Below are 13,312 nucleotides of genomic sequence, written 5' to 3'. Positions count from 1 at the left end.
TCCTTGGAACTGGGCTCGGACTGTTTTTATCAGGATTCACGGGTCAAGATCTATTCTTGTGCCTGGATGATTCCCAATTCACAAATCCTGGTGTAAGCAGGGTCTTTCGTAGTGAAAGCTATAGAAATCACTTCAACAATGACGCAAATAAAACCACAGACGTGTTTAAAGTCTCTTCTGTTTTTGTTTTTACTTCTGGTGACATCTGCTTACTTATGAAGGAAAGTCGTTACAAACAGAAACATACGAGTGCTGCACATCCCACAGAAGTACTGTCTTTCTCACAAAACAAGCGAAGGAGCTTAAAACGCACGGACGACCATGGTGTTCCCCCCCCACCCCACCACTACTGTACCATGACACCGGTTAGAAGAATATACAAAGGAGATTTGTGATGCTGGTTCCTACGATGATACTTGTAACGTGCAGATCAGAAAAAAGGCTTGAAGATCGACCCATGGTTCGGCAAAATTAGTACAATGTGAAAACCCACCCAGAGATCTCCCTGTCTGCAAAATCGCCCCCCCCCCCTCTGACAAGACTCTGTCGTTTTCCTGTACGCTAGGCTCAAATTCACCCCCGCCCTCCCCCCTCTGAACTTTGACTCCCTTCCAGCTTCCTCTGCACACTGCAGCTCTCACCCCGACCCTTGCAGCCCTGACCCCTAACCCCAGACCCTGCAGCGCTGACCTCTGACCCCTGACCCCACCCTCTGTCCTCACAAGCAAGACAGATTATACTCTGAACATGCCAACAACTTTCAATACAACATAAAAATTTCTCGCACATTTGGGAAGAAGTTGAACACGTAAACACATCTGACCAAAACATTACACACTCCGCACACCCCCTCCCACCCTGCATATACAATGGGCTTTATAACAAATACATAAATGTTAGGTAATACAACTAATACATCTAACAGAAAGGGATGGGAAACACTTCACAATTTACAAACAGCAGATCCAAACGGAAGTGTGTAAAGTTGGGGGAGGGAGGCACATCCTGACAATCTGGCTTTCTGTTGGGCCTTTTTGCACTTCTGTGCCGTAAATATCCATGAACCTGCCTTATTTGGTGTATCTTTGTTTCCAACTAATCAGAGCCGATGCATCTCGTTAATCCAACCAATCAGAGCCGATGCATCTCATTAATATTAAGCAGCTTGCAGCCCTCAACTACCACAAAATGTTCAAGGTTTACGGCATTGCGAAAAGGGCCCTCAGCTGGGCAGACTGTCAGGGCTGGGTGGGGAGGGGGGCTGATTAGGAGGGAGGGTGGGAAGGGGGGTTGTTTAAGGGGAGGGTGTGGAGGGGGTTTGTCTGCAGGGGAGGGTGTGGAGGGGGGCTGCTGGTCAGTGCTGCAGTGTGCAGGCGGCAGGCTGGGGTGTTACATGGCGTATTTCTGGGTCCATTCCTTGGCTAGGTGGTTGTATTTTCCCCTGTCTGTCTTGTACATGCGGGCGATGTCCGGAACCAGAGGGTCGTCAGGGTTCGGGTCCGTCAACAGCGAGCAGATCGACAGCAAGACTGCGGGGGAAAACAAAAATGTTTCAAACAGCGAAGGTAAATAATTCTTCTCAGGGACAACTTAGGCGACAGTATGGTGGCCTTGAAAAGGTGACCTTGACAAGGAACACCTGTTTCATTATAGCTTCCATTGTGATGGAAAAAGCCTAATAAATAAATAAATAGTCATCTTATCATTTCAGTGACGCTGAAGAAGAGTGATGGATGTCACTCGAAACATCCAGAATTAAATCTCCTATGGCCTTACCTTTTGAAATTGGACTATTGACCTATGACCTTGCCTTTTGATACGGTGAGGGCTTGTGACCTATGACCTTACATTGTGATATTATGGGCTCTTGACCTATTACCTATGACCTTACCTTTTGATATTGTGAGGGCTGGTGACCACTGTGACCTCAAGATGTCTAGACAGATGCTGCCGTTACTATTAATGTTCGGGTGGTAGATTTTTGTTGTGAATTGCACCTGAAGAAGGGAGAGAGAAAAATAAGCTTCATGATTTGTACAGTCCCTTTCCTGGTAGCTTACACTACTACACTGAGCACTTTACATCATGGGGGTCATCAGAGGACAACATCCATGGAACACTGCAAGCTGCTAACCTCATTTCACACATCTTAACTTTCTCAGCTTAACCTAACACAAGTTTCTGAGAGAGTCTCGTGTAGGTGTGGTTGTTATTCTTCTTCTTACCTTGCATGTGTGTGTGTGTGTGTGTGTGTGTGTGTGTGTGTGTGTTTGTGCGTGTGTTTAAGTGTGTGTGTGTGTGTGATTCTTACCTTGGGTGGTTTGAAGGGGTAGTCTGTGGGGAAGTGTATGTTCAAAAAGAACACCCCGCCCTGGTACGGACTGTCAGCCTGCAAACACAAATGAGAGTTAGTGGGAGCCAAGTACACAACTCTGGGCTGCCTACCAGTAACTACTGTTCAGGTATGGGACTATATCACGTGACCATCAGTGTTTCTGACATGCGGGTAGGTTTGTTCAGGTCCAGTAAAAGCTGAAGGTAGTCCTATAGCCTTTTTGAGGCTGCAGGGGCAGTGGGTTGTTCTCTACTGTGTCTAGGGCACGGGATTCAACATTTCTATAACTGTACACATGTTGGGGATTTGTAGACATGTAAAGGCAGGGAAACTTTATTTTTCAAATGACACTTTACTACCAGTAGACTGGTAAAAAGCGCAAAATGTACATCAGGGTGAATTGAAATTTGCAACAAAACTTTTCCCATCAAAAGTAAGTAGGGTTTACTATCATTTCTTTACTTTTTTTCCATAAATGTGGTGTTTTTTTTTAATGTGCTGGAGGCGTGGCTCTCCTAAACATGGGAATGCTATGTTTCATTTATGAGTTACTTCCTGAGAGACAGAGTATTGCGTACTCACCGGGCCCATGATGGTAGCCTGCCAGTGAAATACTGCGGACAGAGAAAAACAAAACTCACACATCAGCATTCAAAATCACATTCACAGGCTAACAACAAAATTACTCATATCCCAAAATCATACATACCGCTTGTAAGTATGTTGTTTTAATCAACAATGAAATGTCGTACGGTGGAATCTCCAATATTTAAAAAATTGATTGATTGGTTTCAACTCATTTGGAAAACTATGAGTTTGATTTGAACTTAACAAAAAAAGGGTAAAAGTAAAACTTAGTCGTGATGTCAATGATACATCTACAGTTATTATTATTATTAATATTATATTGGATATTACTTATATTTACGTTGTAGCTTCTGTTTCCACCTTTACTTACTATTTTGGATCTGTGGCTTATGTATATATTTTTCCTGAACTTTGTTTTTCCTCTGTTTGTTATTTGTATTATGTGTTTTTGTATCAATTTGTGAAATACAAAAAAAAAACCTCACAGTCATCGCCTACTGGTCCAGCGGAACACTGTGCAGGGGGGTCCCGTCCCAGGTCCTGCAACTCCTGGGGGGGGGGGGGGGGGGGTACAGAGGAGGGGGGGTGGAAAACAAAGCATGATTAGTATCTATGCTGATGAAGGTTAGACATCCATGTACATCATGCAATAAATCTAACAACTACAGCTAAATAAGGTCTGCCTACATTAGGCACTTTATCTAATCGTACAACCAGAATTACCTGTATTTGTGGGAGGAACATGTCATGCAGTAATGTCCTGTCTGTTTAAAGGACTGTCAGTAAAGGAAAATTAACTGTCATCTGTACTATGCAGTGTTCTCGCCAGCATAGTCTGAGTATAGGGGCCACAATGCTGTGATTTGGACCCCCTATGCTGTGTTTCAACCAGTTTCTTTCTGGGGAGAACCTTACAATTATGACCTTTCGTAAATGTAACATTTAAAAGTTAATATTTGGCTTTAGATCTAGAATGGGGCTGTGACAGAGGCAAAACTTTACTTCACAAAATGTATCCCTCAAAATGCAGGAAATAGAGTCTCATTGGGTAACTTATGAATTCTAAAATTTTCTGGGTGAAGATACCCAACTCCCTACAACGGTCAAGTTAGTGGTGCGGATCGGTCCGGCCGGACCGGTTCCGGACTTGTAAAACGTTTAGGTTCAAGTCCAAAAAAACCTAAACGTCTGGAAACAAGTCCGGACTTGAAAAAAAATTCTCTCACTCATACACTCCTTTTTGTTTTAAACCATCTTAAACCTTCCTTAAATCGTGAAATTAGAAAAATATCAAAACATTGCTGTTTTTGTGTTTATAACAGAACTTTTGTGTTAATTACTGACTGTATATAATTCCGTATATATAGTTTTCAAATTACGTGTAAAATATCTGCCAATATGCAATTTTACATGTAACACGAAAAAATATTCCAAAATTATTGTTCAGGTCCGGACTTTCAAGTCCGGACCTGAACCTAAACCTCTGGACTCGAGTCCGAACCTAAACCTAAACTCGGGTTTAGATCCACACCACTAGGTCAAGTCGGCGTGTGACACGTGCGCCGCACAAAGCTGGCCCTCTGTAGCCGACCCCTTTGCTGTGAAACAATTCTGGGGAGAACCCTGCTATGATACAGAGGAAAGGCACACCCTCTTCTCCGTACATGCCCTGGCATGAGACACCCATCTCCCAAGTTGTACATATAACGTTAACCAAACTGTACAAACAGGCCTGGCCCTGCCAAGTTGAACTCGCACTTCTAAAATAGCTGAGTGTTGTCTCGGCCCTATAGGAAACCCCCCTAGCCAGACACGGCTGGCACAGAAATGTAACACACACACACCCTCGACTTCCCAAGCACTGGGCACGAATAGGCTGCTATGTTTAGCCTTGACAGCACTGTTACAAATGTGCGGCTATGTTTAGCCTGATGTGGCATGGGAAGTGGTCAAAAAGGGACAACGGCCCACTGTGGCTCTGAGATGACTTCAGCTCTAGAAATACTACGAAGCAGGAACTGTGTCAAAAATATCATATATATATCTTAAATAGATGTTATTCTAAAACATATATGTTTGAGAGAATGATATATATATTTTAAATAGATAAGATTTTAAAACATATATGTTTGAGAGAATGATATATATATTTTAAATAGATAAGATTTCAAAACATATATGTTTGAGAGAATGATATATACTTTTTAAAACCATTCACATTTTATATCAATATCTTTTTGAGTACAATACATATTCTAGATCAACATCTAAAAATCAAACATATGTTGTTTCCAAAAACATGTCTGAAAGCATATTGTTGGCTAAAACATGTGTTCCCAAAACCCCTATCATTTCTGAAAACATATGTTGTTCTCATAAACATGTGTTTCCAAAACCCCTATCATACCCGAAAACATGTTGTTCACAAAAACACGTGTTTCCAAAACCCCTATTGTTCCTGAATGTATATATTGTTCCAACGCGGCGCCGAATCTGTGTCAAAAAGGTCTCGCACCAGGTTTACGGGAGCGTGTAAGTGTACCGAATATGCAAATCAGATCTAAGCTATACTAAACATGCTCCGTCACTTTATAACTGAATCAGAACACATTGTTTATAACCAATGTTATACCGTATTGTTTCGTGGTGTAGTTGGTGGTCAGTTTATTTTATTTCTTTATTTTTTGATATGATATCACGCTACTATCGTACATTTGTAATCGAAATGTTGCTGTATCTATGGTTTAGCCTTTTGTCAATAATTCTCTAAGAAGTTACGAAACTCTGGTATCGAGCTGTCAGCGATATGGCGACGTCACCACCGGACGGGGCGGCGCAGCGGGCGGGGCGGGGACAAGGGTACCCGGCGATGCGGGGACAAAGGCGTACGGTACCGGGCGGACGGGGACAACGGCACCGACCACAGCGACCGGGCGGAGCACCCGGCGGTGCGGGGACAGGGTTACCGGGTGCACCTGGCGGGTCGGGGTTGGTTGGAGGTTTCAGTTGGCCAACGTCCGCTATAGCGGCGGGGCGGGGACTTCAAGTTTGTTAGGGAACTTTGCAATTGGACCAAATATTCCTGATTCAAAACTTGTAACGGTGCACCCCCCGTGGTAGTGCGATAGCCTCTACCAGGCTCCGCGGATCTGCTTTGAGACTAGCTACAAAGGTCAATCTCGGAGGAAAGGGATAGTCTCTATAGCCAGGCTCCGCTGGGAAAATAGTAGAAATTGGCCTGATAGAGTGAATAGTATGCCCAAGGAGGTTGGTATGCGAAGGGTAGTCAGCTATGCAAAGAAGTTCAATAGGCGACCCACGTGTTAGGATATTTTCCCAGCGATCCGCGGAGCCTGGTAGGAGGGCCTGCATTGGGGTAGTGACTACGAATTACGGAAAAATTTTGCCGCCGATTACGAATTACGTTAAGTTTTCAGAGCTGATTACGAATTACGTTAAATCATGAGGCTTTCCAACCGTCTTAAACACTTAACGCACGATTCAACTATCTAGTTCTGCGTCAAAACTATTGATTTTTAAATTAATTGTGGTGACAATGAATCTATTGATGACCAGACTAAACGACTATAACTAAAATGAGTAGCCGTGACGGCGGCTGGGAATTTCGTATGGGAGGCGACGGCAAGATATTGCTGAACGTACGTTGAACACGTCGACGCCGAAGGAAAATTGTGAAAATCTTGACCCCCTGAAACGCTATATCATTGATTTTGAGTGCCAAATTTTGCTGGTACACTAAGCTATGTTTGATGGCATATCTATATATAAGTGAAAAAAATACGCAAGAGTTTAATGGTATTGGTGCGCGATGCCCTCCCGACATATACTGCGCCGGAGGCCCGGCGATTGTAGGTGGGTCCGGGAAAATGGTAAAATCTCGACCCACTCAAATAAATTTTGAGGGGCAATATTTGCACTCATAGTGAAAAGTACACAAGGGTTTCTGTTAGATCTTAGATTGTTTGCCCTTCCGACATATTTTCGCCGGAGGCGTACATGTAACAATCGAATGTGGGCCCCAAGGCATGCACCCCGAGAAAATTTTGAAATCTTTACCCTCTGAAACGCAATTTCCTGTATTTTTAGGGTATATTTGGCTGGTAGTCTAAGCTATGTTTTATGGCATCTCTTTGATTGAAAAATACACAATGATTCCAGCTTGATATTCAGGGGCAACACCCTCAGAACATATTTTTCACCAGAGGCGCGACAATTCTAAGTGGGTCAGGGCGCATGTTTCACGGAAAGATTTTGAAATCTTTACCCTCTGAAATGCTATTTCCTGCATTTTGAGGGGCAACTTTGCCGGGAGACTTTGCTGGAAATCAGCCTACGCTTTACTAGTAATTCATAGATTACGTTTTACGTCGCATAAAGGTAACTGCCTACGTTTCACGTAGAATCAAAGCGACCAATTACGCGTTATATACGGCCAATGCACTGATTACGAATTACGTTGATTTTTGGTGGATGATTACGGATAACCAAGTCTAAAACGGCCTGATTACGCCTTATGAAAAAGGGCATGCAGGCCCTCTGGTAGAGGCTATCGCACTACCACGGGAGTGTGCACCGTTACAAGTTTTGAATCAGGAATATTTGGTCCAATTGCAAAGTTCCCTAACAAACTTGAAGTCCCCGCCCCGCCGCTATAGCGGACGTTGGCCAACTGAAACCTCCAACCAACCCCGACCCGCCAGGTGCACCCGGTAACCCTGTCCCCGCACCGCCGGGTGCTCCGCCCGGTCGCTGTGGTCGGTGCCGTTGTCCCCGTCCGCCCGGTACCGTACGCCTTTGTCCCCGCATCGCCGGGTACCCTTGTCCCCGCCCCGCCCGCTGCGCCGCCCCGTCCGGTGGTGACGTCGCCATATCGCTGACAGCTCGATACCAATGTTTCGTAACTTCTTAGAGAATTATTGACAAAAGGCTAAACCATAGATACAGCAACATTTCGATTACAAATGTACGATAGTAGCGTGATATCATATTAAAAAATCAAAAAAATAAAATAAACTGACCACCAACTGCACCACGAAACAATACGGTATAACATTGGTTATAAACAATGTGTTCTGATTCAGTTATAAAGTGACGGAGCATGTTTAGTATAGCTTAGATCTGATTTGCATATTCGGTACACTTACATGCTCCCGTAAACCTGGTGCGAGACCTTTTTGACACAGTTTCGGCGCCGCGTTGGAACAATATATACATTCAGGAACAATAGGGGTTTTGGAAACACGTGTTTTTGTGAACAACATGTTTTCGGGTATGATAGGGGTTTTGGAAACACATGTTTATGAGAACAACATATGTTTTCAGAAATGATAGGGGTTTTGGGAACACATGTTTTAGCCAACAATATGCTTTCAGACATGTTTTTGGAAACAACATATGTTTGATTTTTAGATGTTGATCTAGAATATGTATTGTACTCAAAAAGATATTGATATAAAATGTGAATGGTTTTAAAAAGTATATATCATTCTCTCAAACATATATGTTTTGAAATCTTATCTATTTAAAATATATATATCATTCTCTCAAACATATATGTTTTAAAATCTTATCTATTTAAAATATATATATCATTCTCTCAAACATATATGTTTTAGAATTACATCTATTTAAGATATATATATGATATTTTTGACACAGTTCCTGCTTCGTAAAATACCAGCTTAGGCCACACCAATTTAATTTCTTGATTAACATATTGTTCTCTCTAAAATTTAGCACGAGGACATCATTAAAACAGAAGGCTGTGGTGAAAACTTGCACCTGACCCTGTTCACTCCCGGAAACTGTGTGCACCAAAGTACAAACTTTCCTCTGAGATTCTGTTTTCATGTTGATTTTCCAATCTACTATTTTTTTTAAATTCTGTTAACCAAGAAATTGAATTGGTATGGCCTTACGACAATATGGCCACATCAATTTTACACCTGTCTACAGGTACCTGTCTAACAGGTACATCAGGTGTCACCTGGTCAACAGGTAGGAGGCTCACACCTGAAGTCACTTCTTTTGTCTCCACTAAATTCTGACGTCATGGTCTTGGGACTCATTGAGTATAACGGGCACCAGGCCGCGAATTTCAAATTTTGTATAAAAAAACGCTAATCTATGATGGACTAGTGTAAAACAAGTCAGAACTGGTCTTAGTGGTATATTTGACATAATCCAGTATGCTTTACGAAATTAAGTTTAGTCTGCTTTAACTCCAAACACTGCATGTCAAATTGTACCATCTTCTTCACACCCGATTTGGCAAGACTGCCGCAAGAAATTGATCAACGACAAAAAACTTGACTTCAAAAAGGAGTTTCCTTATAACCAAGTGAACTTGAAGACTCAGACTGTACGTGTAGAATTGAATACTGCAAATGCATTTAAGTTCGCATGGTTTTTATTTCGCGCTAAGGCGAAAATGGAGTGTTCACGGTGGTTTTAATTAAGTTTGCGGCAGCGCTTTAGTCACATACTGCCACAGTATTGGACAAAAATGTTCGCGGTGGTTTTAAGTTCGCGGTGAAACGGTCGCCGCGAGAACCGCAAACATAAAACCACCGCGAACATTTCTGCATTTACAGTAGTTCCAGAAGAAGGCTTCCGACTAGACTAGCCATTCTGAATCTGATGCTAGATTTCTGGGGGACATCTGTTTTCACCTTGGCATTGACTTCTTACTACAAACTGTTTAAGGAACCCCGAAAATCCATTAGTATGGCCCTATGACAAACGTGTACAAGTGAGTCACTCACTCACTTACTATTTGGTTTAACGTCATCTGTTCTCTATCATCTGGGGGTGGGATGTGCTTGCACATGTATAAATAGTCTTATATAAAATATAATTACAATTATAAAAATTAGCATAACAATTTTCCAGAGGAGACCCAAACCTGGAGACCCAAACCTTTGGGGAAATCACACGGTGACCCGGAATAGATAATAACACCGTCTTGACGTATGCACGGGACACCAAACAAAATCAATAAAGGCGGCGCTTTGTCCGAAATCATAATTGCCCTTTCAATTATTAAAAAGCACAAATAAAGCTTAAAACTGACTGAAATTCACATGAGGTTTACCGGATATTTACATGACTTGCATGGTCACTATATTGAAATGTCAGTCAAAAAAAGGACCGAAACATTGGTCTAATTTTGAAAATCATGTCATAATCCAACAAGAGATGGTAAGTCATTAGCATATTGATAATGATTCACGTGGCACTACCAATACTGGTGAAAGGGTTAATGTATGGATTAAGGTATGGGTACAGGGGTTCAGATACAGGTTAAGGTACAGTTACTGGTACAGGGGTTTAGGTACAAAGGTTCACATGCAGCTAGTGTATGTAGGTATAGAGGTTTAGGCAGAAGATACCGGTGCAGATACTTGTACAAGGGTTTACAGGTACCAGTACAGTGGTTTGGATACAGGTACCAGTACAGTGGTTTAGGTAAAGGTACCAGTATAGTGGTTTGGATACAGGTACCAGTACAGTGGTTTAGGTACAGGTGCCAGTACAGTGGTTTAGGCACAGGTACCAGTACAGTTTCTTCATGTATCCATCCGCATGACCCAACAACTCACATGTTTTTACGCCAACTAAACTGGAGAACTGAACAAATTAAGCCCTACCTGTTCATTCTAACCCGAAGACTCCAGATTGGGCAATAACTTGTAAGGAAAAGGAGGATTTTAAGGTGGCACTATAATCCCATTCTCATTTTGAGCCCTCCAATACGCAACGCCACTCTGACCTCTGCCCTGGGGCTGCACCCGTTTTTCGAGGCAAGGAAATTTGCTGGCATACATGTAAGTGCCACTAGGTTTCACAAACAAATGAACGGAGGTGTAGGCCACACATACAGAGGTTTAGGTACAGGAAACGGTAACTAAGCATGGGGACAGGTCTTGACAGGTCTAAACGAAATGTTACAGTACTGTTTATTGTGTATAAGAGCTCCATTAGTGATAGTACATGTTCCACTGCAAAGGCAGAACTGCTTCCTACCAGCCTCTGGGCATAACCGACGTTTCTGTCAACAACACGAATGTCACATCACTTCCTGTTTTCTGCGAAGCAAAGATGACAAAACCAATCTCCAAGCAGCTGACAGTATCCAATGGGCAAAAGCAGTACGAGTATTATTGGCCACCGTTGGATGCTGTCATTGCCACCAATAGATCTACTTGGAGATTATGAAAACGAACCAAGGGGGGGTGGCTGATACATGGTACTAAAACTAGTCAAGTTTCACAACTACAACACATTTAACTGTGTGTGAGTGTGGGAAAGGTTAAGGAACATAGTATGGCTTTATACATATATATAGTTTACATTAGCATGCACTTTTTTAAATGTTTTAGCGAATAAGAATAAAGAAATTTGAGGCAGGAAAACAGGGTACCTATTTACAAGTAGAACAGGTAGTATACACCTTTTCAACTGTTGACGATTTATTGTCACATCCCAATACTATTACTGTAATCCTTGATTTGTTAACTGTAACTTAATTTTAGCTGATTTAAAGGTCACTAGTCAACGGCTAAAATTTCATCATCACTAATATTTGATCACTAATATTTGAGACAGTAATGTTTGTTCCCACCGTTAAGATTAAGTGCAGTGACCTACTCCATTTTCCCCCAACCGCTATATTTTCCTGCCTCTACATTAAAGTGATTTACAGTATATAACCTTGTGCCAACCTCTACTCTACCACGGCTGTTGTTCTACGCCCTCACACGTAAACATAACACCAGAGTAAGTTAGGAATTCAGATCACTTCGGACCATTTTACTGGTCCCTTTTGAACTGCTGTATAGTCAAAGATGTATGTTTGAGACATCTAACATGTTGTGTCTATACTGTGTATCTGTTACATTTACTGCCACAATTTTCAGTGTGAATAACACGATATTCTATTGTCTACAGTTTGTGATAAAAATGTACATGTAGACTGGTTGTCATGGCAACAGTGTTAGTGTTCTAGGCTTATGCAAAAACCTGCTTGTTTTTCACTTGTCCAAATTTGGTCATGTTGTTTAAACAGAGAAATCACAATAGCATTATGCTGATAAAATAAACAATACACATTGAAGCTCTAACATCAATTACTTCACATAATTTTTGAACGTCTTTTTCTGAATTGAAGGGAAAATGTTGGAAGTGCTTCATTTCAACCGATCAAGTCAGATATACATTTAAGTTTCACACGTCATTTCAAAGTGTGTACCTTTCTCTGTGTTATAACTTTTACTTCCATGCAGATATTTGGCTATTGCTACAGATGTAAAAGTCCCTGTTTTTTTTCTTCCTTTTTTGTTTTAATTAGTGCACAGGGTTCTGTTGTTTTCTATTTTCCTGAAGACTTTCACATCAAAGTGAATCACTTTCAGTTTCATGCAGACTTGACCTTAACTAAAAACATCACTTTTTTCATGCCCAAGCTTGCTTTTCAGTTTTATCTTTTCCAGTGGCATCTTGTCTGCTGTCCAGCACGAGTGTTTTAATCGTCTTGTCGGATGTCCTTTCTTAGTCTGATGACTTTCCGCTGACATTATAATGGCCATCCTGTAAACTAGGGGTAACTGCCGCTCTTTTTACAGGTTTGGGCAGAGACAAGAGGGGAAAACTAGCCTCCAAACAGTACCTAAACCCTCGGACAATCTTCCCCAGCAATCTGAGGTTATTCCTGCGTGTTTAGTGGGAGTGAGAGGCCAGGTCAGAGCGGAGTTGTCTGTCCTCGCGCGGCTATATTTAACGTACGTAACGTGAGTCAAAGGTTAGCAGCCATGCCTACCCACAACCCAACCGCACAAAACGGCCCAAACACCGCCCTGCGTCACAGCGGAGTCGGTTTTTCTGTACTTTCCGTTCCTTCTGTATGTACTTATGGACCACGATGTGAGGAGGATGTAGGTTTGGCGGGGATTTTCCGATGAGAAGACCCGGTTTTGCTGACGGGCGCGCGAAATATTCATCCCAGAAAAATGCCGGCAGTGCAACACGGAAAACCTGTCGGGGTAAAAACGGAAGAACGCCCGAGAAGCGAGCCCGCTAGGGCCTCCAAACTCGTAACAACTCTGGATCTTACCTTATTGATTCTCTTCAGTGCCATAGATGTGAGATTTATAGGGGAAAACTAAATAAACGAACAAGGAAGAGTTCACGTATTCCTGCTGTAAAGATGGCCGACGATCTGTTTGCCGCTAAATCCTTCCGTGCTGAGTCACGATAACGTCACTCTGTATTCCTCCGCCAAAAAATTCCATAACCAAAGAATTGATAATACGTGGGAATTGCACCGTAGAAACATTCCTGTTTAATATTATAGAGCTATATTATGAAACA

The 13,312-nt window shown here is 42.2% G+C and overlaps 1 protein-coding gene across 1 annotated transcript; it reads right to left on the bottom strand.

Moving 5' to 3' along the window:
* Positions 1-164: 164 nt before the first annotated feature.
* Positions 165-13,192, bottom strand: LOC136448061 (ubiquitin-conjugating enzyme E2-17 kDa-like). The gene is made up of 6 exons (XM_066447176.1): positions 13,056-13,192; positions 3,409-3,472; positions 2,918-2,949; positions 2,312-2,389; positions 1,892-1,997; positions 165-1,529 (listed from the first exon to the last, which is right to left on the bottom strand). Exons 1-6 carry the CDS (start codon positions 13,077-13,079, stop codon positions 1,390-1,392), a joined length of 444 nt encoding a protein of 147 aa, XP_066303273.1. The 5' UTR covers positions 13,080-13,192; the 3' UTR covers positions 165-1,389.
* Positions 13,193-13,312: the final 120 nt, after the last annotated feature.

The sequence above is a fragment of the Branchiostoma lanceolatum genome, chromosome 14, assembly GCF_035083965.1.
Source record: "Branchiostoma lanceolatum isolate klBraLanc5 chromosome 14, klBraLanc5.hap2, whole genome shotgun sequence".
NCBI lineage: Eukaryota > Metazoa > Chordata > Leptocardii > Amphioxiformes > Branchiostomatidae > Branchiostoma > Branchiostoma lanceolatum.
This window is presented reverse-complemented; position numbering and strand designations above follow the sequence as displayed.